This window comes from Mus caroli, chromosome 7 (genome assembly GCF_900094665.2).
Source record: "Mus caroli chromosome 7, CAROLI_EIJ_v1.1, whole genome shotgun sequence".
In the NCBI taxonomy this organism is placed as follows: Eukaryota; Metazoa; Chordata; class Mammalia; order Rodentia; family Muridae; genus Mus; species Mus caroli.
This window is the reverse complement of record NC_034576.1, coordinates 47183288-47203963: the sequence shown is the minus strand read 5'-3', so window position 1 is coordinate 47203963 and position 20676 is coordinate 47183288. Positions and strand designations below refer to the sequence as shown.

Here is a 20676-nt window from a genome sequence, read left to right as displayed (position 1 = left end):
CCCTCTGCCCCTCTGCCCCTCTGCCCCTCTGCCCCTCTGCCCCTCTGCCCCTCTGCCCCTCTGCCCCTCTGCCCCTCTGCCCCTGCCCCTACCCCTAGCCCTGTCTCTGCTGGGATTAAAAGGGTGTTGCCATGCCTGGCAGAGATTCCCATCTTAAATTCAGCACCTGAAGTGAGCAGGCCACTCCTTCAGTAGCACAGTGAGGCAGAAGCTTGCTGCCAGTTCTTCTAAGAAGCAGGGAATGAGCACACAGGTGTTTAACAAATGAACAAAACAAGAGGAAATTTGAAGTTTTTAATGGGCTGTGTCCACAAGGTAGCCTCAGCTATAACTTGAAGCTCAAGTTTTGACTCTGATAATCCCCAAGACCAAGACTTTAGTTCCAAAAAGTCTCTTCCCAAATCTCCTGGACAGAAGAACTCACCTCAGTCCTGTTAAAGACCTTCATAACTAAGCTAAGTCTAGTGCTATAGGCCTTTGACCTCAGATCTTGAGGAGTCCGAGTCAGAAAGATCACAACTTAAAGGCCAAGGAGACTTGGTGAGACACAACTATCCTTAAGGCTTAGGAAACAGTAGGGTGGGAAGAGTCTGAGAGCCTAGCAGACCAGGATGACTTCTGTGTGACAGTGTCTTCTTGACAGGATAGAGATGTTACTCCCGTGAATTCTCAACTATATGGCTGCCTGCACAAGACTTACAAAGACTGCACCAGTAGACATGTCAGCAGGAATGGAGGGAAGGTCACAGGCACACCCCTAGAAGAAGAGCTACAGGGAGCCAATGGCTGTAGAACCAGTGTCTGGTGTTTGTTTTGAGGGACATAGAGAGAGAAGCAGAGGAGAGAGTAAGATGATGCAAACACAGTGTACTCACAAAGGGTATTCTCAACTTAACATAAGTAAAGAACCCCGGGGAGGGGGAGGAGGGTGCACACATTTAATCCCCATTCAGGAGGCAGAAACAGGTGGATTTCAGAGTTCAAGGCCATCCTGGATGACAGAGCAGGTTCCAGGTAGCCAGGGCAACACAGAAAAACCTTGACTGGAAGAGAGAGAGAGAGATGGGGGGCAGGAGGGGGGGGCGGAGAGAGAAGAAAGGAGGGAGGGGGAAAAGGAGGGGAGGAAGGGGGAGGGAGAGGGAGAGAGAGGTGGTGGTGATAGGCTTCTTTAATTTCAGCACTTAGCAGGCACAGGCAGGTGGGACTCTAAGAGTTTGAGCGCAGCCCGGTCTACAGAGTGAGTTCCTGCCTACACAGTAAGTCCCAGGACAATCAGGGCTACATACATGGTGAAACTCTGTCTTAGAAAAACCAACCAACCAACCAATCAATCAATATCTCAAAAGAGGACTAGAGAGATGGCTCCGTAGTTAAGATCACTGGGTGCTCTTCCTGAACACCCAACGTCAGGTCCCAGGACCCACCTGGCAGCTCTCAACTCCCTAAACTCCAGTTCCAGAGACGCTGACATCCTCTCTGGCCCCTATGGGCACCAGGCATGCAGAGTTCTACATGCAGGCAAAACACTCATGCGCATAAAATAAAAGAAAAGCATCTTAAATACTAAAAATAAATATAGCCTTAAAGTTAAAGGGGCCGGAAGGCACCTCAGTGTAAATAAAGTCCTTGCATTTTACACACAAGGCCCTGGGCTCAGCTCCAACCACTGCAGTGTGGGTGGCCAGAGGCAGAGGCAGGAGAGGTTTTGAAAGTTTAAGGCAAGCCTTAGGCCTACATAGCAAGTCTTAGGCCAAGTAGAACCACTTGACTCAAAAAAGACATTTATTTTTATTATTTTTAAATCACGTGTGAGGGACATGAGTGTATATGAGTGCAGGTGCCCAGAGACTCCAGAGCTGGAGTGATAGGCACCTGTGAGAGGCCAGATGCGAGGGTTGGGAGCCCTTGGGTCTTCTGCACAAGCAGCAGCACCCGTGCTCTTGAAAGAAAATGAGATTTTTTTATCTTGTGATTCATGTAAAAGAGTTGTCTATGAGCCCTCGGCCTGGGGCCAAGAACAAAGCAGAACAGACAGGGCTGTTGTTAAGACATTCCTAAGAACAGCTTGATTATACAAGCAGGGCTATCTTGTCTGGGTCAACACCACCTGGCCGGAACCTCCCCTCTGTCTACTGCCCCTTGACGCCTGGTAAATCATACATCAACTGGTTGCTATGTGAACAAAGATAAGCCACAACTGGTTGCTATGTGAACAAAGTCCTGATGCCCTGTAATCTTTCTGTTAATGTTTGAATAAGCCAATAGTGTGTCGCTATGCTGAATTCCACACCCCTCAGCCCCTTACCCCATAAAAACCCCTAGCTTTCGAGCCTCATGGCCGACATCCGTTATCTCCTGTGTGGGATGCATGTCGGTCCGGAGCTCTGTAATTAAACGTCCTCATGTATTTGCATCAAGATGGCCGTCTGTTCGTGATTCTTGGGTGCACGCCGAATCGGGAGTTGAGTGGGGGTTTCCCCACTAGGTTCTGTCACTCTCAGCTGCTGGGTAACCTCTCTAGCACTCCCCGCCCCCTCGCTTCCCCGCCCCCTCGCTTCCCCGCCCCCCTCGCTTCCCCCCCCGCCCCCCCCCCCCCGTGGAAGAGAATATTAAAAACAAGAGCAAAGGTCAATGAAACAAACAATTAACAAAGTTAGCCAACAAAGGAGAAAACTAGTCCAAAGGTGATGGAAAGATAAAGACCACAGCAGCTGGAGAGATGGTTCCAGGGGTTCTGTTGCCCTCTTCTGGCCTCCAAAGGTATCAGAAACGGAAGTGGCACATAGACATCCATGCAGGCAAAACCATACACATTAAAAACCAACTGTGGCTAAAGTGGACCAGAGGGCAGAAAGCCCAGTGCAAACATTACAATGAGAAGATGCAGAGTGGCTGGAGAGATGGCCTACAGGTGGGAGCACCTGCTCTGTAAGCAGGAGGACCTCAAGTCCCAACCCCCAGCACCCAGTACCCAGGAATACTGCTCAGCCACACATGCCTGTAATCCCAGCCCCAGGGGGCAGACAGCTAGGTCCCTAGAACTTGCTAGACAGCAAGTCTCACCAAAATGGAGAGCTTCTAGTTTGAAGAGAGAGCCTGTCCCAGGGCAATAATGTAGAGTGATGTGGAGCCAGTCGCACCCTCTTCTGGCCTCCGCTGGCATGCACACTCTCAGGAAGAAAGAACATCTTCTGGGGGAACAGTTCTTCATGTGGGCGCTGTTTACCATCACAGAGCTTTACACTGAACATTTGGCTTTATGTGTCTTTTATATGTATGTAATATCTCATGGGGTGGGGGGTAAAAATACACACACACACACACACACAAGGTCCCTGCAGTGGTGGCACGCATCTTTGATCCCAGCACTCAGGAGGTAGAGGCAGGCAGATCTCTGAGTTCAAGGCCAGCCTGGTCTACAAAAAACGATTTCCAGGACAGCCAGGACTACATAGAGAGACTCTGTCTGCATTACTAGCCAGCTCAGTGGGTAAAACACTTGCCACACAAGCCTTGTGATGTTCCCTGGAGCCCTGAAGGTGAAAGGGGAGAGCTAACACCACAAAGTTGTCCTCTGTGCTCCATCCTCAGCCCCATGACATCCCTGCCCCCACACCAAGCACACACTACAACGATAATCAAAGACCTAAACCGACAATCAAAGAGCTAAACACAAATATTCTATTGTATGCTTCTCAGACTTGCAAAATGGAGAGGTTCAGCCCTGGCTTGTAAAATGCTGTGCAAAACAAAGAGGTGGAAACCTTACACTTCCTGCTGGGAGGGTAATTCTGATCAAACCCCTGGAGCACTCGAACCCTGAGCAGACCCTGCCCAGCAACACCTTCTAAGGCTTAATCTGCCCTGCACAGCTATGGGCTATCGCGGATGTGTTTGTGTGACTAGATCCCCAGTGACTGCATTCTGCACTAAACATTCCTGACACTGCTGCGTATGATGGCACACACCTGAACACCTAGCAGATGGCAGGCTTAGACGGGAAGACAGAGGTGAGCCAAGCTAGCTGGGGCTACAAAGAGAAGAGTGCCCTGAGGCAAATCAAAAGTTATATTCCCTAAACAGCTCAAAGTTAAATTTAGTCACAGCAGGGATGCCGTTTGGGGCTGCGCTGTCCTGGGTGATTTCAGTCTACAGGAAGGCGTGGTAGGAACACCTAAGTGCAACAGTATATCACACAGAAAGTGGGGCAGCTGCAGACTGCAGTATCTGACAGGGCTCTGGAACCAGTCTCTGGTTTATGAGGGACAACAGCATCTGCCATGCAGAACTGGGGACATATATGCACTCAGATTATCATGTGGCTAACTTCTATAAGCCTGAACTGAAATCATTCCTTGTGAACTGAGGGAGAGGCATAGAACTCACGGACCTAACCAAACTCAGGAGGCACCAGCAGTTCAAAAAGTTACAAGGCACACAAGGCCCCTTCCCCATGCGCACGGCGACACTTGCTGTGGCGAGAGGGGGCTTCCTACAACGGCCAGCAAGTGGTTCAGGGAGCTCTGGAGGCAGCTTCCATAACCTGTCACCCGCGTGTGGTGGGCACACAGTCACAGTGCTGCCTTTAAGTCAGCCATTTTCTCAGGTAATCTCTCACCCTGCTCCTGTGAGTAACCCCGCTAAGTCACTGGTTCACCACCTGGCCTGAAGTGACACCCTCTTTGGCCTGTTGCCACCCAGGAAGAGTCACATAACACCAGCTTCTAGGAGAAAATGATAGTCATTTGTGGAGGCTGCAATTCCTATGGAGAAAGCCAACTCACTCGCTCGCCTCCCTGGCTCTCTCAGCTCACACTCAGTTATCAGACCCTTGTGAAGAGCTGGCTGAAGGCCCAGTTCTTCATTCCTTCTCCCCTCGAGACCGTAAAAAAAAAAAAAAAAAAGCAGTGAAATCGAGAAACACAGTGAGGATCCAGTCCATGCTTCTGTGGTGGGGTGAGGGCACTTTACAAGCAGCAACAAGCTGTCATGACCGCAGAAAAGCAGGAGCAAACCCTGGTGCTTTCTCACACAGTAGGGTGTTTATAGATAATCATAGTGTACTGCATATTTAAAAAGAACAAGGAGGCCAGAGGCATGCATCAGCCACTAAGAGCAGTTGCTGTTCTTCTAGAGGATCCAAATTTAGCTCCCAGCACACAGAGTAGCATCAAACCATTGGTGACTCCTTCCAGGGGATCTGACACCCTCTCTTGACCTCTGCAAGCACCAGGCACGAACATGGTGTACATACATCTATGCAGGCAAAGCACCCGTAAGTCTTTAGAAAGCAAAAGTAACTACAAGAGCTGAGAATGATGGCGCCCGGCTATCAGCCAAGCATCGAGGAGTCAGAGGGATAAGGATGGGAAGTTCAAGGACATAGGACATTCCAAGCCTGCATAGTGAGACCCTGTCTCAAAAGGCAAAGCCACGGGCTGGTGAGATGGCTCAGTGGGTAAGAGCACCCGACTGCTCTTCCGAAGGTCCGGAGTTCAAATCCCAGCAACCACATGGTGGCTCACAACCATCCGTAACGAGATCTGGCGCCCTCTTCTGGAGTGTCTGAAGACAGCTACAGTGTACTTACATATAATCAATAAATAAATCTTTAAAAAAAAAAAAAGGCAAAGCCATTTTAGGGAACGTTTGATTTCACCACAAAGAAATAATAATGTCTGAGGTGAAGGTGTGACCAGTGACTTGCCAGCATGGAATGTACACATTTATCACTGTGTATCCTGAGAGCACATGGGATTAGAAGGTGTCAATAAGGCCAAACCAAGATGCAGAGCTGATGAGCGGCCCCATCTAGGAGGCAGACTCCTCAGGTCTCTGACCCTTTAGAGTTTAGGTTTGCCAGAGGGGCAGAGACTGCTGTGTTTTGGAACACACAGCTAAGGGACTGTGCAGGAAACGGACCTCCCTGCTGGCTCTATGTGTGGTGACCTCAGATTCTGTTCTCTGTGTTGAGATGACCTTTGCATCCCTACCACTCTTGGCCTCGGTTAGCACGTCAGTTCTGAGGTGCGGGCTGATAACCTCTGGAGCTTTCTAATGTTAGGAAGGGGCTCTGCTCTCAGATAAGAAGGAGCAGAGCTTGTAGCCTCCCTGCGGGTAAGGTGTGTGAATGGGTTGTGACCTGCCAGGGACTGGCCTTACTTCTTACAGCAGTGATGTGTAGTTGTAGTGGCCCAGAAGCCCAGGATGGAGAGGAGGAAGGGTGTGGTCATCAGTAAGGTGATTATCTTGAACAGAGCCATTAAGAAGGCATCGGCCATACAGTTGTTGAAGTCAGGTACGTGTGAGGCTAAGGAGACAATGGGGCCAAAGCCCAGGCCGATATCAAACAAGACCTGGATACCTGCATGGCACCAAATAGTTAAGTCAGAGATGCTCGCCACCTAAAAAGGAGAAGACAGGTACAACAGGGACATCAGGATCTGGGAAAGAACAACTATGAGAGAGAAGGGAAAGGAGGAGGTACGGGAGACAACAGCAGGCAGCCGTGCTGGTCCCAGAGCTCAGAGAACCGAGGAAGAACCTCACCTTGAGGATCAGCAGATGCTTAAGCCCGTACTCTGCGCCGTCCATCGACAGAGTCCGGATGAGGAAGCAGACGATGATGCAATAGGGAACCAGTAGCAAGACACACAGGATCTACAAGGGGAGGGCAGCAGCACATCAGCTGCTTGTCAAGAGACTCAGCTTTGTAGAGCTAAGGGGACTGGACGAGGACTCGGAAGAAGCTTTTGGGGATAACTGGCCAGGAGGGAGAAACAAGGTTGTAGCACTTGAGAATGCCAAGGGCCAAGTGCAGCTCACCTTCCCAATGGACTTGATCCCATTGAACAAGAAAGCACAAATGAGACAGCAGGACAGAAAGAGAAACATGCCCACGCTGAAGGACGGTTGCCCTCCATCCTCAATTCTGTCTGAGGCTTTCAAGGTCTGCCGGTACCAAAAGTACGTGTAGGATGTTGCCTGCTCACATTCAGGATCTGGGGGAACATGGCTTTGGACAGGCCTGCTAGATGAGGCAACCCCCAAATTCCCTGCCTCCCTCCTCTCCTGTCTTTCTCTTCGTGCCCCTCCTTGCTCTTTCCCCCTCTTCCCAGGTCCCCTCATTTCCCCATGTCTCCTTCCTCACCAAAGTTACTGGAATTCCTTTGTAAGGGACACTGGTCCCATGGGACAACAAAGTAGAATATGTGGCTCATGTAGAAGAGGATCCAGGAGTTGAACACGTTCAGGTAGGTGTTAGTGATGAAGCACACCTGCAGGCCAGTGGAGACGTGACTGGGGAGGAAGACCAGGGACAGGGAGAGAGAAGGGACCGGCAAAGGATGGAGGGGCTGAGGGAGCATGATCCACACCAGGACAGCCATGGGATTTTCTCCAGAGAGGAGGGAGAGGAACACTGTGGGGCAGGCAGGCTTGTGAAGCCTGGGGCTCCTCACCATAACCATGCTGTACCCCACTCCACCAAACCAGGGGTTCAGGTTCTTCCACATGTCCACACTGCTCTGCTGTGCCCTCTGACCGACCGCCATCTCCAGGAAGAGAAGAGGAATCCCAATGCCCAACAGCATAAAGATGTATGCTATAAAGAAGCTGCCTGCGGAGAGAAGGGCAGAAGGGTTCTGAGAGCCTCGGCTCATGGCTGTCCTTCTTTGTGCACCTAGGAAGACTGCTCACCAGCAGCACCCTCACTCAGGCCACAAGGTTAAGGCTTGACTGCCCCGCATCCGTCACTGGCCAACCTTCTTACTTCTAGGAGTCTCAGGTGCCTGGTCATTGCCCTTTCCCCACCAACATCCTGCCTGGCCAACCCACTGAGTTATGCTCAAAACCCTGACCTCCACTTTCCCAGACCCTGGGTGCTCAGACTCCTGCTTTCTCTCCTGTTCTCACATCTCAGAGACATCAGCAATGGAAACCAGGACAGGCTTCACTCCTGTTTCCCCTTTTGGGTCCACGTGCCCTGGTTCCCAGACTTACAGTTTCCTTTGTGAACCCAGCCTGAGACAAAGCGCAGGACTCCAGATGGCATCATCAAGTAGCCCATGATGGCCAGGATGTACTCAACCTTGCTGGCCCAGAGCTGCCGGGGAAGGTAGCCTTCACTGCTCTCCTTACTCGTCCTGTTCACCAACTTTGAGGGTTCCTGTTTCAGGGTTGTTACTGTTGCTAATTCTGTGACACTGGGCTTGGGTTGTAAGGTAATTCTTGCCAAAGCAAGGGTCTCCCAGGCCTGAGCCTTTGCCATCCGAGTCTCTGAGACTTGAGCCTGTGCAATCCAGGTTGATGGAGACCAGGTCAGCATACCAACGTCCCATGCCCCAAGGTTTGAATCCATGTCAGTGAGCTTTGATTCCAAGGATACGCTTTTTTCCATATTGGACTCTGAAGCCTGAGGCACATCCGAGGGAGAAGCTCTTGACTTGGAAGGTGCATTTTCACCTTCCTTAGTGGACCTTAAAATCAAAAGTCATGATTGTAGGTGAAATCTAATAAGGAAACTATTCTCGGGCTTACTTGAGGATTCACTGAGTCTCAAACTATCTTGAAGGAGACTGCCATGTCTACACACTTCACTTACTGACATTCGAAACACATACAACCATAAACATCGCATACATACCGTGCATGCAAGTACCATACTGACACCACACACTGATATGTGCTATGCATACCACATAAAGATATCATGTACCACATTCACATATACTGCACATAGGCACCACATGTATCACACACACACACACACACACACATCACATATACTAACCCAGGCATGATATGCATCATCACCTTCACATGCTCTACAAATACATACCATCACATATTACACATACACACATGTACCACATACCACACCCACGCACACTCACAAATATCATACACACAAGCACCACAGACACGCCTACCACACACACACACTGCACCTACATTCACTATATACATGAATGACTTAGTACACCCACGCATACACATGCGTCACATGCACACATATGCATCCTACCCATCCACCACACACTGGCCACACACAGGGAATTCCTATCATCCACATATTTCTTCCATGATGGTTTTACTTCTTCAGGATGTATTAGCACAAGGGGCAGGGGTCTGGGTAGCTAAAAGTTAATGGGCAGGAAGGTGGGAACCACACTAAGAATTTTTGGAGACAGACAGACACCCTCCAGAGCTTGGACTTCCACTACCAATCTCAGTTGTCAAGCTGCTAAGGCAGGAGGACTGCTATAACTTGGGGTACAGAGAGAGACAGGATAAGGAGCAGGGAGGGAGGGGGAAGAAGGGCAGAGATAGAGAGAAAGAGAGTGTGTGTGTGTGAGGAGGAAAGAGGAGTGAGAGAGAGAGAGAGAGGAGTGTGTCTGTGTGTGTGTGTGTGTGAGAGAGAGAGAGAGAGAGTGAGGGGGAAGAGGAGTGTGTGAGAGAGAGAAGGGAGAGAGAGAGGAGTGTGTGTGTGTGAGAGAGAGAGAGTGAGGGGGAAGAGGAGTGTGTGAGAGAGAGAAGGGAGAGAGAGAGGAGTGTGTGTGTGAGAGAGAGAGAGAAAGAGAAAGAGAAAGAAAGAGAGAGAAAGAGAAAGAAAGAGAAAGAGAGAGTGTGTGTGGGGGGGAAAGGAGTGTGTGAGAGAGGGAGGGAGAGAGAGGAGTGTGGTGTGTGTGTGAGAGAGAGAGAGAGACAGACAGACAGAGACAGAGACAGAGACAGAGACAGAGACAGAGACAGAGACAGAGACAGACAGACAGAGAATATCAGATCAGTCTGGCTCTTTCTGCAGTGGGCTTTTGTGTTTGCTGGCCTGGAGCTCACTCAGGATGCTGCTGCCTCTGCCACTCACAGACAGGCTTGGGAGCCCTGCTTTGCCTCATAGCTCTCCATTTGTCAGCACCCTACCTCAACTCAGAAAGGGTTCAGAGGAGCCTGACTTGCTCCTGTTTCAGACAGCACCTGCCTCCCACCCTCTCCACCCACCCACTCTGCTCTTCTTCATGGCCTTCTGGATTCCCGACTCTCTGTCATCTGTGCCTCCTGCTCTATCCCCCACCCAACTTCCCAGCCAAAGGATGGTTCAGCACCTCATGTCTGGGGCCACTTTTGGCCTTGCCGGCTGTGGTTCTGACACTTTGACCTTTGTTGGCTCTTCAAATGTTCCACAGGACAGAGGGCAAGGAGTGTACTGAAAAGGAAAAGAAGAAAGGTCTGTGAAAGAGACAAAGATGGGAGAGGATGACAGACTGGGACAGGAATGACTGAGCTGGAGATGCTCAGCTGGTAAATGGCTTGCAGCACAAGCCCAGGATGAGAGTCCAGTTCTAGATGCACATGATGGCTGGCCATGGGGGCAGGTATGTAATCCCAGCACTAGGACAGGGAGACAGAAGCCAGCCCTGCCTAAGTGGCCAGCTCTACGCCAATGGAAACCCTGTTTCATGAGACAGGGCTGACAATTGAGGAAACACAGAGGAGGTGAGCCTCTGGTCTACACACACACATGCATAAACATGCACACACGAACACACACACATAAAATCATCTACGGTTGCTAATACAAGATGGCCAAAAGTTTGACAAAGATAGAATGCCTAGACAGCAGTACTGCAAGACAACCCCCAAGCTGGAACACTGTGCTCTGCTCTCTGAGCTCCCGGGGAGGATGTGCTCCTGACACAACACACAAAGAACACAACATCAAAAATGGAGAGCCAGAAGGTAGCTATGAGGGAAATCAGATAGACCCCAAGTTGGGGATGTTTTGTAAAACAGCTGGTTTATACAACTGTTTCAAACGATGAGGCGGGGCTGATGGGATGAGTCAGTGGGCACAGGTGTGTGCTGCCAGTTCTGATGGCCTGCCTGCAGTGGCATGTGACATATATATATATATATGTGTGTGTGTGTGTGTGTGGGTGTATATGTATATATACATATATATGTGTGTGATTACAAATTTTTAAATGTCATAGTAATGAAGGCAAGAAAAGAAGGAAATATTATATATCCAAATTACAACTTCATCTGTGAAATTATGTCAAATTTTATTTTATTTTTTCAATACACTGTTTATTTGTCACAGCCCTCTTTAGGTAGGATAGACCCACTCTGTAGTGGTTTATCTGTAGGATAAACCCAGGCTGGCCTCAAACTCAGAGATCCACCTACCTCTGCTTCCCAAGTGCTGGGATTAAATGTGCCAGCATTTCCCAGCTTGAAACAGAATTTTTTAGTGAAAAAAAAAAAATTCAGAACAGCTAGGGCTACACAGCAAAACCCTGTCTCAAACAAACAAACAACCCCAAAACAAAACAAAACCCCAGTGTTGTCTATAAATGAGCCTCATAACTTGGAGCAACAGACAGCCATGGGGGCTGAGGAGACAGCCTAGTGAAAGCATGAGGGCTTGAGCTCAGATCCCAGAACTCATGGAAAAACAAAAAACCAGGCAGACAGAGCTAGGCAAAATGGTAGGAAGACATCATCCTAGAACAGGAAGACCTGGAGGGGAAGCCTTGGGTAGATGCCCGCTGGGCAGCCGTCCAGCTGAATCCATGAGGTTCAAGTTCAGTTGAGCAATCCTGTCTCAAAAAATAGAGCAGAGTAGGATAGAAGACACTTGACATCAGCCTTGGGCCTCTAAGTACGTAGACCTGTGATAGAAGACACCTGACATCAGCCTCGGGCCTCCACGTATGTAAACATGAACACGCGAACATGCACACTTACACACAGTCGTGAGGTAAACATTCCAGATAGACTAAGTCTGTGTATTTAAGTTTAAAAAGAAGCAAAGTTAAACTGTGCCATGTCATTAAGTAGTGTCCACACACATGGGAAAGGACAAAGAAAAGCCTTGGAGTGTTCATCCCAATCAGACACCGTTGCCTCAGGACAGGAAGATACAACTTTCTCTCTGTAGCGGTCTCTCCTGGGTTTTTTTTTAGAGTGGGCTTTCCATTGTAGCTCAGGCTTGCCCAGAGCTCACTGTTTGGTGAGCTGCCCTAAAACTTGTAGCAATCCTACTGCCTCAGCCACCTGAGGCCTGGGATTACAGGAGTGAGCTGCCACACTTGACTAGTAACGTTCTATTTCTTGAGTGGGTTAGTACTGTTTGAATGTGGATTTGAGAGCCCAAACCTTTTAAGTTCAGACTTCATTTTAGAGAACCTGATCTAAGTTTGAACTCAGGTAGACTTACAAGCTTAGTTTCCAAGTTGCCCCCCCCCAACAAAAACTGAGCCTAGCTCCAGTCTCTAGGCTAACCCCTAACAAGACCAGTGTCTTCAGGTTATCCCCCCACAAATCTTCACCCCAGGTTACAAGCCCACCCCCTGCCTAACGACCACCCATGCAGCGGGGAGCAGAAACTAAGTTTATGATATGACACCCCCACCCCCATTGCTGGCCCTGAGCTGGGATTTATATCAGATTGGTGTTAACCCTTCCCTGGAACTACAGATTGTTAGAAGTGTGGACCCCAGGAGGAGAATCTAAGAGCTGGAAGAAGCTTTAGGAGGTGGCAGCTGGTGCACAGTCACTGGTCAGGGGGCTGGAGAGATGCACATAAACTAAAACTGGACGATACAGAGAAGATTAGCATGGCCCCTGCAAGGATGGCACGCAAATCCGTGAAGCACTCAAGAAACAAAAACAAAAAAAAACACTGGCTGCTCCTCTCAGGACCTGAGATCAATTCCCAGGAACCACATGGTGGCTCACAACCATCTGTAGTGGGATCCACTGCCCTCTTCTGGTGTGTCTGAAGACAGCTGCAGTTGTACATAAAATAAATAAATGAATTAAAAAAAAAAAAGTGATTAGGTCAAAGGCTGGAAGTATAGATCAGGGCAATAAATCTTGCCCAGCAAGTCCAAGGCTCAGGTTTGACTCCTGGAAATGCAAAAACAAATATATGTCTCTGAAACCATTACCTTCAGAAAAATGAATGCTGTTGTCACATGGGCCAGGCTGATCTCTAACTAGTTCTGTAGCCAAGGATAACCTTGACCTGACTCTCCTGCCTGCACTTCCTGTGTGCTGTCCTTACACATCTGCAGAACCCGTGAGCACACCTGTGAGCACATCCTTACACACCTGCACACCCACACCTGTGAGCGCTGTCACGTGAGTAAGCTTGACTACCGAGTCTTCCTGGATTTGTTCCACTATGTGACCCCTTCCTCTCCCTCCTGCTCCTCCTGCTCCCATCTTGATGCCACCCACAAGTCTCGCCAGAGCAGTACAGATGTTGACGTCACGCTGTTAGATCCTCAGTACTATGGGCTAAGTAGACCCCCTTTCTTTACTTAGTCCAGGGCTTTGTATATTTTGTTATAGTAATGGAATATGGGTTAATGTACACAGATGGGTGGTTTATAATTATTCATTTAAAGCTGTTCTGTTCTTACAGGCACATATTCTATTTTTACAATTTAAAATATTAAAGACAAAATACTTTTTAAATGAGATAAAAATAGTTGGTACAAATATCCATAAGAAAATGGTGTCACGGGCTGGTGAGATGGCTCAGTGGGTAAGAGCACCCGACTGCTCTTCCAAAGGTCCAGCTTTCAAATCCCAGCAACCACATGGTGGCTCACAACCATCCGCAACGAGATCTGGCGCCCTCTTCTGGAATGTCTGAAGATGTACTTACATATAATAAATAAATAAATCTTTAAAAAAAAATTAAGAAAATGGTGTCACAAGACTGAAAGGGAACTGTGCACAGTGGGTCCTGCCTACAATCCCAACACTCCGGAAGCTGAAGGAGCAAGGTGGATGTGAGTTCCGGCCCCGAGTGAGCTCCAGACTGAGAACCTTTCTCAGAAATAAACGTAAGGATAAGAAACGGCCCGGGGGCCGGGCGTGGTGGCGCACGCCTTTAATCCCAGCACTCAGGAGGCAGAGGCAGGCAGATTTCTGAGTTCGAGGCCAGCCTGGTCTACAAAGTGAGTTCCAGGACAGCCAGGGCTATACAGAGAAACCCTGTCTCAAAAAGAAAACAAACAAACAAACAAACAAAGAAACGGGCTGGGGAGAGTGCTCTGCAGGGGACCTAAGCTCAGTGCCCAGCTCCCACACTGACTGGCACATCATGCCCATAACTCCAGTGCCAGAGGACCATAACCCTCTCCTGGCCTCCAGAAATACACATGCACATAAAAACACGCTAAAAATAACAAGAAAACAAAGACTGAAACCATAAAAAGCAGTTGAGTCCAATATTCTCAACACAAAAGTAAATATCATACATTCTTTTTTAAAAGTATCTACCATAGGCCTGGTATTGTGGCTTTTAATCCCAGCCCTCGGGATGAAGAGGCAGGCACATCTCTGAGTTCAAGACCTGGAGTGAGAGTTTTGCTTTGTTTAAAAACTCAGTTATGTCATGTGAATCTGGTTTTGTTTCCATCCCAGGTGTGGCTATGGGGCTGCTTCAGTTCGTCCACAGCCATTAGCTATGACTGTCTCATGCTTTAGGAGGGGTATGATTTTTGCCAGCTGTGGAGATGTTACATTTGGAATTCTGGGGATGCTGAAGAGGGGACCGAGTTAGATCCCTATGTAGGGGGTGGAGGTGACTCTGAAGAAGGAGGAGGAAGAAGGAGGGGAGGAGGAGGAGACTGCTTCCTGTACTGCTGCTGTAGGTAGAGGCACAAGAATCCAATAAGAATAACTATAAATACGACAACAGTGGCCAGCCTGGTCCACAGAGCAGTTCCAGAATAGCCAGGACTGTTATGCAGAGAAACTTGGTCTCAAAAAAAACAATAAGACCAAAACAAACAAACAAACAAACAAACAATCAGAATTCCAGGTAAGCCACCCACCCTAGAACCTTCCTTTACTTCCTCAGTGTCCCCCCACCTTATCCCCAATTCTTCTTCCTTCTTCATCACCATTTTCCAGTCCCCAACTGGGGCGGTGACCCCCTGTTCAACCACAGGCCACACCAGCCAGAAGACCAAGCAATAACTAAGGAGCAAAGCACCCATGCAGCAAAATAAACCCAGGAGTCAGCACCTAGACCTACAGCCACCCCAAACCCAGACGCCTGGACGCCAGCATAAGAACACAATCAACTACAGTCAGGCGATGCTACCACCAGAGCTCAGGTATCCTACCACAGCAAGCCTTGAAGAGTCCGCCACAGCTGGAGCACGAGAAAAAAAATTTATGAAAAGGAAATTAATATATCCCTTAAAGAAATTGAGGAAAACCAGGTGGTATAGTGGCGTACACCTTTGAGCCCAGCACTGAGAGGCAGAGGCAGGCAGATCTCTGAGTTGGAGGCCAGCCTGGTCTATAGAGTGAGTTCCAGCACAACCAGGGCTACACAGAGAAATCTTGTTTTGAAAAAAAAAATCATGGAAAGACAAACAAAAAATGGAGGAAGTGAAAAAAGAAAGAAAGAGAGGGAGAAAGAGAGAAAGAAAGCAAGCAAGCCAAGAAGAATCAGACAATTGAAGGAAACAAAACTGTTCAAGGCACGAAAATGAAAAGGAAGCAATACAGAAACCGCAGCCTGAGGGAGCTCTGGAAGTGAGAGATCTGGGGAAGAGAAAAGGAACAACAGACACAGCATCACTATAGAATACACGGGATGGAAGAGAGAATCTCGGGCATTGCCAATGTGATAGAAGAAATGGATGCATCCATCAAAGAAAATGTTAAATCTAAAAAATCCCTGACACAGAACTGTAGCTTCTCTTTTGACTTTCTTTTTCCACCCTTTATCCCCCTCAATTTCACCCCCTATCACTAGATAGAAGAGAAAGAAGGGGAGTGGTCTCTGGATCTAATTTCTTTCTTGTTCTTTTGTTTGTTTGGTTGGTTGGTTGGTTTTTTTGTTTGTTTGTTTGTTTGTTTTTCCTGGTTTTTCCAGACAGGGTTTCTCTGTGTAGCCCTGGCTGTCCTGGAACTCACTCTGTAGATCAGGCTGGCCTCGAACACAGAAATCTTCCTGCCTCTGCCTCCCAAGTGCTGCGATTAAAGGCATGCACCACACTGCCCAGCTCTTCTTTATTGTTTCTTGAGCACAGCTAATAACAAACCACAACCAACCTGGCAGTTATGTACCCTCTGAAAAGTTCCCAGAATTCCAACATGACACAATCACAGAATGTATCTGCAGCCGATACCATGCTTCTGCAAGAGCCCAAGGCAAATCACAGTCAGCTGAGGCAAAGCAGCCCTGGAGCTTCACCTGGAATTAAAATGAAAATGTATTCTTCCTGGGACTAAACCACCAATCAAAGAAAACACACGGAGGGACTCGTGGTTCTAGCTGCACATGTAGCAGAGGATGGCCTAGTCGGTCATCAATGGGAGGAGAGGCCCTTGGTCCTGTGAAGATTCTATGCCCCAGTATAGACAACCACCCCTAATGAGATCTGACGCCCTCTTCTGGTGTGTCTGAAGTCAACTACAGTGTACTTATGTATAATAATAAATAATTTTTTTTTAAAAAGTGTGCCAAAAAAAAAGAAAGAAAGGAAAACGTATTCTTATAACATTTCTGTATTTTTTAAAGGAACCAAAATTCCAGATTTCTCACTAAACAAAACACCCAGGAAACCTGGGACACTATGAAAGGACTGAAAAGAAGGAAAAGGGGAAGGGGGAGAAGGATCATCCCAATTCAAAGGCCCAGAAAGTATTTGCAACAAAACCATAGGGGAAAATTTTCCTAACCTAAGGAAGGCAATGTCTATAAAGGTACAAGAAGCATACAGAACACCATACAGACTGTGTTGGAGTGATGTTTTTGTACATTATGTGAAGATGTGTCTCTTTCGTTCCTTGCCTGCCAACAGCACCTTCTGACTGATCAAAATAAAAAGCCTATGGCTTATAGCAGAAGACAGACTAGAAGGTGGGACGTCTGGCAGATTGAGGGACTCTGAGAAAGAGTCAGGCATGGAGAACTTTGTTACCCAGACTCAGAGGAAGCTGGACTTATGAAACTGAGGAGAGCCTACTAACCAGTCAAGTGGCTGACGTAGAATAATATAAATGGGTTGATATCAGTGAAGAGCTGGTTGGGGAGCAAGCCTAAGCTGAAGCCATAAGCACCATAAGTACATAAGTCTCTGTGTCATTATTCAGGAACTGGGCAGGGCTTAGAAAAAGCCCAAAGAGTTACAGATTATCAGAAAAGAAAGTCCCCTTGGCACATAATAATCAAAACACTAAACATACAGAACAAAGAAAGAATATTAAAAGCTTCAAGGAAAAAAGAGCAGGTAACATATAAAGGCAGACCTTTCAGAATTACACCCGACTTCTCCATGGAGGCTGTATAAGCCAGAAGGACCAGGAGGGATGTCCAGCAGATCACAAATGCCAGCCCAGACTACTATATCCAACAAAACTTTCAATCATCATAGATGAAGAAAACAAGACATTCCATGATAAAGTCAAATTTAAACTATATCTATCTACAAATCCAGCCCTACAGAAGGTTCTAGAAGGAAAACTCCAACTAAAGGAGGTTATTTACACCCATGAACACACAGAAAATAGCCTCACACCTGCAAGACAAAAAGGAAACATATACACACACTACCATCACCAACAAAACCAACAAGGAAGCAGGAATTAACAATCATCGGTCATTGATAGTTCTCAATATCAATGAACTGAGTTCCCAGTAAAAAGACACAGATCACAAAATGGATGTGAAAACAGAATCCATCCTTCTGCTGCATACAAGAAACACACACACACCCTCAGGATCAAAGAGACACCACCTCAGAGTAAAAGGTTGTGAAAAGATTATCCAAGCAAATGAACCTAAGAAACAAGCTGGTGTAGCCATTCTAATATCTAACAAAACAGACTTCAGACCAAAGTTAAGCAAAAGAAACAGGTAAGGACACTCCATACTCAAAAGGAAAACTCCATCAAGATGGTGTTTCAAATCTTAGCATCTGTGCCCCAAATGCAAGGGTATCCACATGTGTAAAGGAAACACTACTACAAGCCGAGGCAGTGGTGGTGCACGCCTTTAATCCCAGCACTTGGGAGGCAGAGGCAGGCGGATTTCTGAGTTCAAGGCCAGCCTGGTCTACAAAGTGAGTTCCAGGACAGCCAGGGCTACACAGAGAAACCCTGTCTCGAAAAACAAAAACAAAAAAGAAAAGAAACACTACTACAGCATAGTTTATACATCCTGACACAATGATACTAGAAGACTTCAATACCCCAATGGACAGGTCACCCACCCAAAAACTAAACTGGAACTAACAGACATTATGAACCAAATCACCCAAACACAAAAGAGTGTACATTCTCCAAAACTAACCATATACTAGGTCACAAAGCGAGTCCCAAAAGATGGAAGAAAATGGAAAAAAATCCCTGCATCCTATCAGACCATTATGGACTAAAACTGGACTTCAGCAACAACAGAAACAACACAAAGCCTACAAACTAATGGAAACTGAACAACTCTACTGAATGAAAACTGGGTGCCGGGCAATGGTTGTACACGCCTTTAATCCCAGCCCTTGCGAGGCAGAGGCAGGCAGATCTCTGAGTTCAAGGCCAACCTGATCTACAGAGTGAGTTCCAGAACAGCCAGGGCTACACAGAGAAACCCTGCCTCGAAAAAGAAAAAAAAGAAAAAAGAAAAAGAAAAAGAAAAAAAGAAAACTGGGTCAAAGAAAGAAAGAAATTAAAGACTTCCTAGAATTCAATGAAAATGAATATGCAGCATACCCAAACTTATGAGACATGATGAAAGTAGTGCTAAGAAAAAAAAAAAAAAGAGGAGGGGCTGGAGAGATGAATCAGCAGTTAAGAGCACTGACTGCTCTTTTCTTCCAGAGGTCCTGAGTTCAATTCCCAACAACCACATGGCGGTCACAACTGTCTGTACTGGGATCTGATGCCCTCTTCTGGTGTGACTGAAGACAACTACAGTGTACTTGCATAAGATAAATCTTTTTTTTTTTAAGCACTTTTATACTAGCAATTTAACAGTACCCCTGAAAATTCTAGGGAAAAAAAAAAAAGGAAGCACCCAAAAGGAGTGGATGACAGGAAATAATCAAACTCAGGGCTGAAATCAATAAAATAGAAACAAAGAGGATAGAAACAATCAATGAAACCAAGAACTGGTTCTTTGAGAAAATCCACAAGATAGACAAACTCTTATCCAAACTAAGGAAAAGGCAAAGAGAGTGTATCCAAATTAATCAAGGCAGAAACAAAAGGGAGGCACAACAGCAGACACTGAGAAAACGCAGAGGATCGTAAGGACTTTAAAAACCTGTACACCACCAAATTGGGTAATCAAAAAGAAATTTTCTGAACAGATACCACTTACCAAAGTTAAAGGAAATCAGGTAAGCTATCTAAGTAATCCCCATCACTCCTAACGAAATAGAGGCAGTCATTAAAAGTCTCCAAACTGGGGCTGGAGAGTTGGCTCAGCGGTTAAGGGCACTGACTGCTCTTCTGAAGTCCTGAGATCAAATCCCAGCAACCACATGGTGGCTCACAACCATCTGTAATGAAATCTGACGCCCTCTTCTGGTGTGTCTGAGGACAGCTACAGTGTAGTTAGATATAATAAATAAATAAATACTTAAGAAAAAAAAGTCTCCAAACTTAAAAAAAAAAAAAAATCCCAGGGCAGATGGTTTTAGTGCAGAATTTTACCAGACTTTCAAAAAAGAGCTAATGGCAATACTCCTCAAACTATTCCACAAAATAGAAACAGAAGGAACATTTCCAGATTCATTTAATGAGGCCACAGTCACCCTGATAAAGAAAGAGAATTGCAGAACAATTTCCCTTATGAACATAGGTGAAAAAAAATACTACATAAAGTACTCACAACCAAATCCAAGAATACATCAAAAATGATCATCCACGAGGATTCAGGGATGATTCAATATGCAAAATCTGTAAATGTAATCTACCATATAAACAACCTGAAAGGAAAAAGAAACGCATGTCCGTCTCATTAGACACTGTAAAAGCCTTTGATGAAGACGAGCATCCTTCATGATAAAAATCTTGGACAGCTCAGGGATACAAGGCATGTACGTAAACACAATAAAGGCGATTTACAGAAGCTATAGCCAACATCAAATGAAATGGAGAGAAACTCAAAGCAATTCCACTAAAATCAGGGACGAGACAAGGCTGCCCAGTCTCTCCCTATCTATTTAGTATAGTACTTGAGGTTCTAACTAGAGCAATAAGACCACTGGAGGAGATCAAGCAAATACAAATTGGAAAGGATGAAGTCACTGCCTTTATTTGCAGATAGGACAATATATATAAACAACCCCAAAAATTCTACCAGAAAACTTCCTACAGCTGATAAACGCCTCATGGAAGTGGGTGTATACAAGAGTAACTTTAAAAATGTCAATAGCCCTCCTATATACAAATAATGAACGGGATGAGAAAAATCAGAGAATAGCTACAAATAATATAAAATATCTAGCCAACTATACTGGCTAGTTTTGCGTATCAACTTGACACAAGCTGGAGTTATCACAGAGAAAGGAGCTTCAGTTGAGGAAATGCCTCCACGAGATCCAGCTGTAAGGCATTTTCTCAATTAGTGATCAAGGGGGAAAGCCCCTTGTGGGTGGGACCATCTCTGGGCTGGTAGTCTTGGTTCTATAAGAG

General features: G+C 46.7%; 1 protein-coding gene and 1 non-coding gene across 2 annotated transcripts in view; one reads left to right on the top strand and one right to left on the bottom strand.

Annotated features, from left to right (window-relative positions):
- Nucleotides 1-20676, bottom strand: part of Slc6a16 (solute carrier family 6 member 16) — a 32431-nt gene that overhangs the window by 6801 nt on the left and 4954 nt on the right. Inside the window, exons 2-8 of the mRNA XM_021167870.2 lie at nt 10104-10204; nt 8002-8477; nt 7461-7618; nt 7151-7277; nt 6826-7001; nt 6550-6660; nt 6163-6404 (exon numbers count right to left, since the gene is read on the bottom strand). Coding sequence (XP_021023529.1) covers nt 6163-6404; nt 6550-6660; nt 6826-7001; nt 7151-7277; nt 7461-7618; nt 8002-8477; nt 10104-10108 — 1295 coding nt within the window. The 5' untranslated portion in view covers nt 10109-10204. The remainder of the gene's footprint in view (nt 1-6162; nt 6405-6549; nt 6661-6825; nt 7002-7150; nt 7278-7460; nt 7619-8001; nt 8478-10103; nt 10205-20676) is intronic.
- Nucleotides 12569-12670, top strand: LOC115031713. Its single transcript, XR_003837367.1, has one exon. It is a non-coding gene; the product is annotated as a U6 spliceosomal RNA (small nuclear RNA).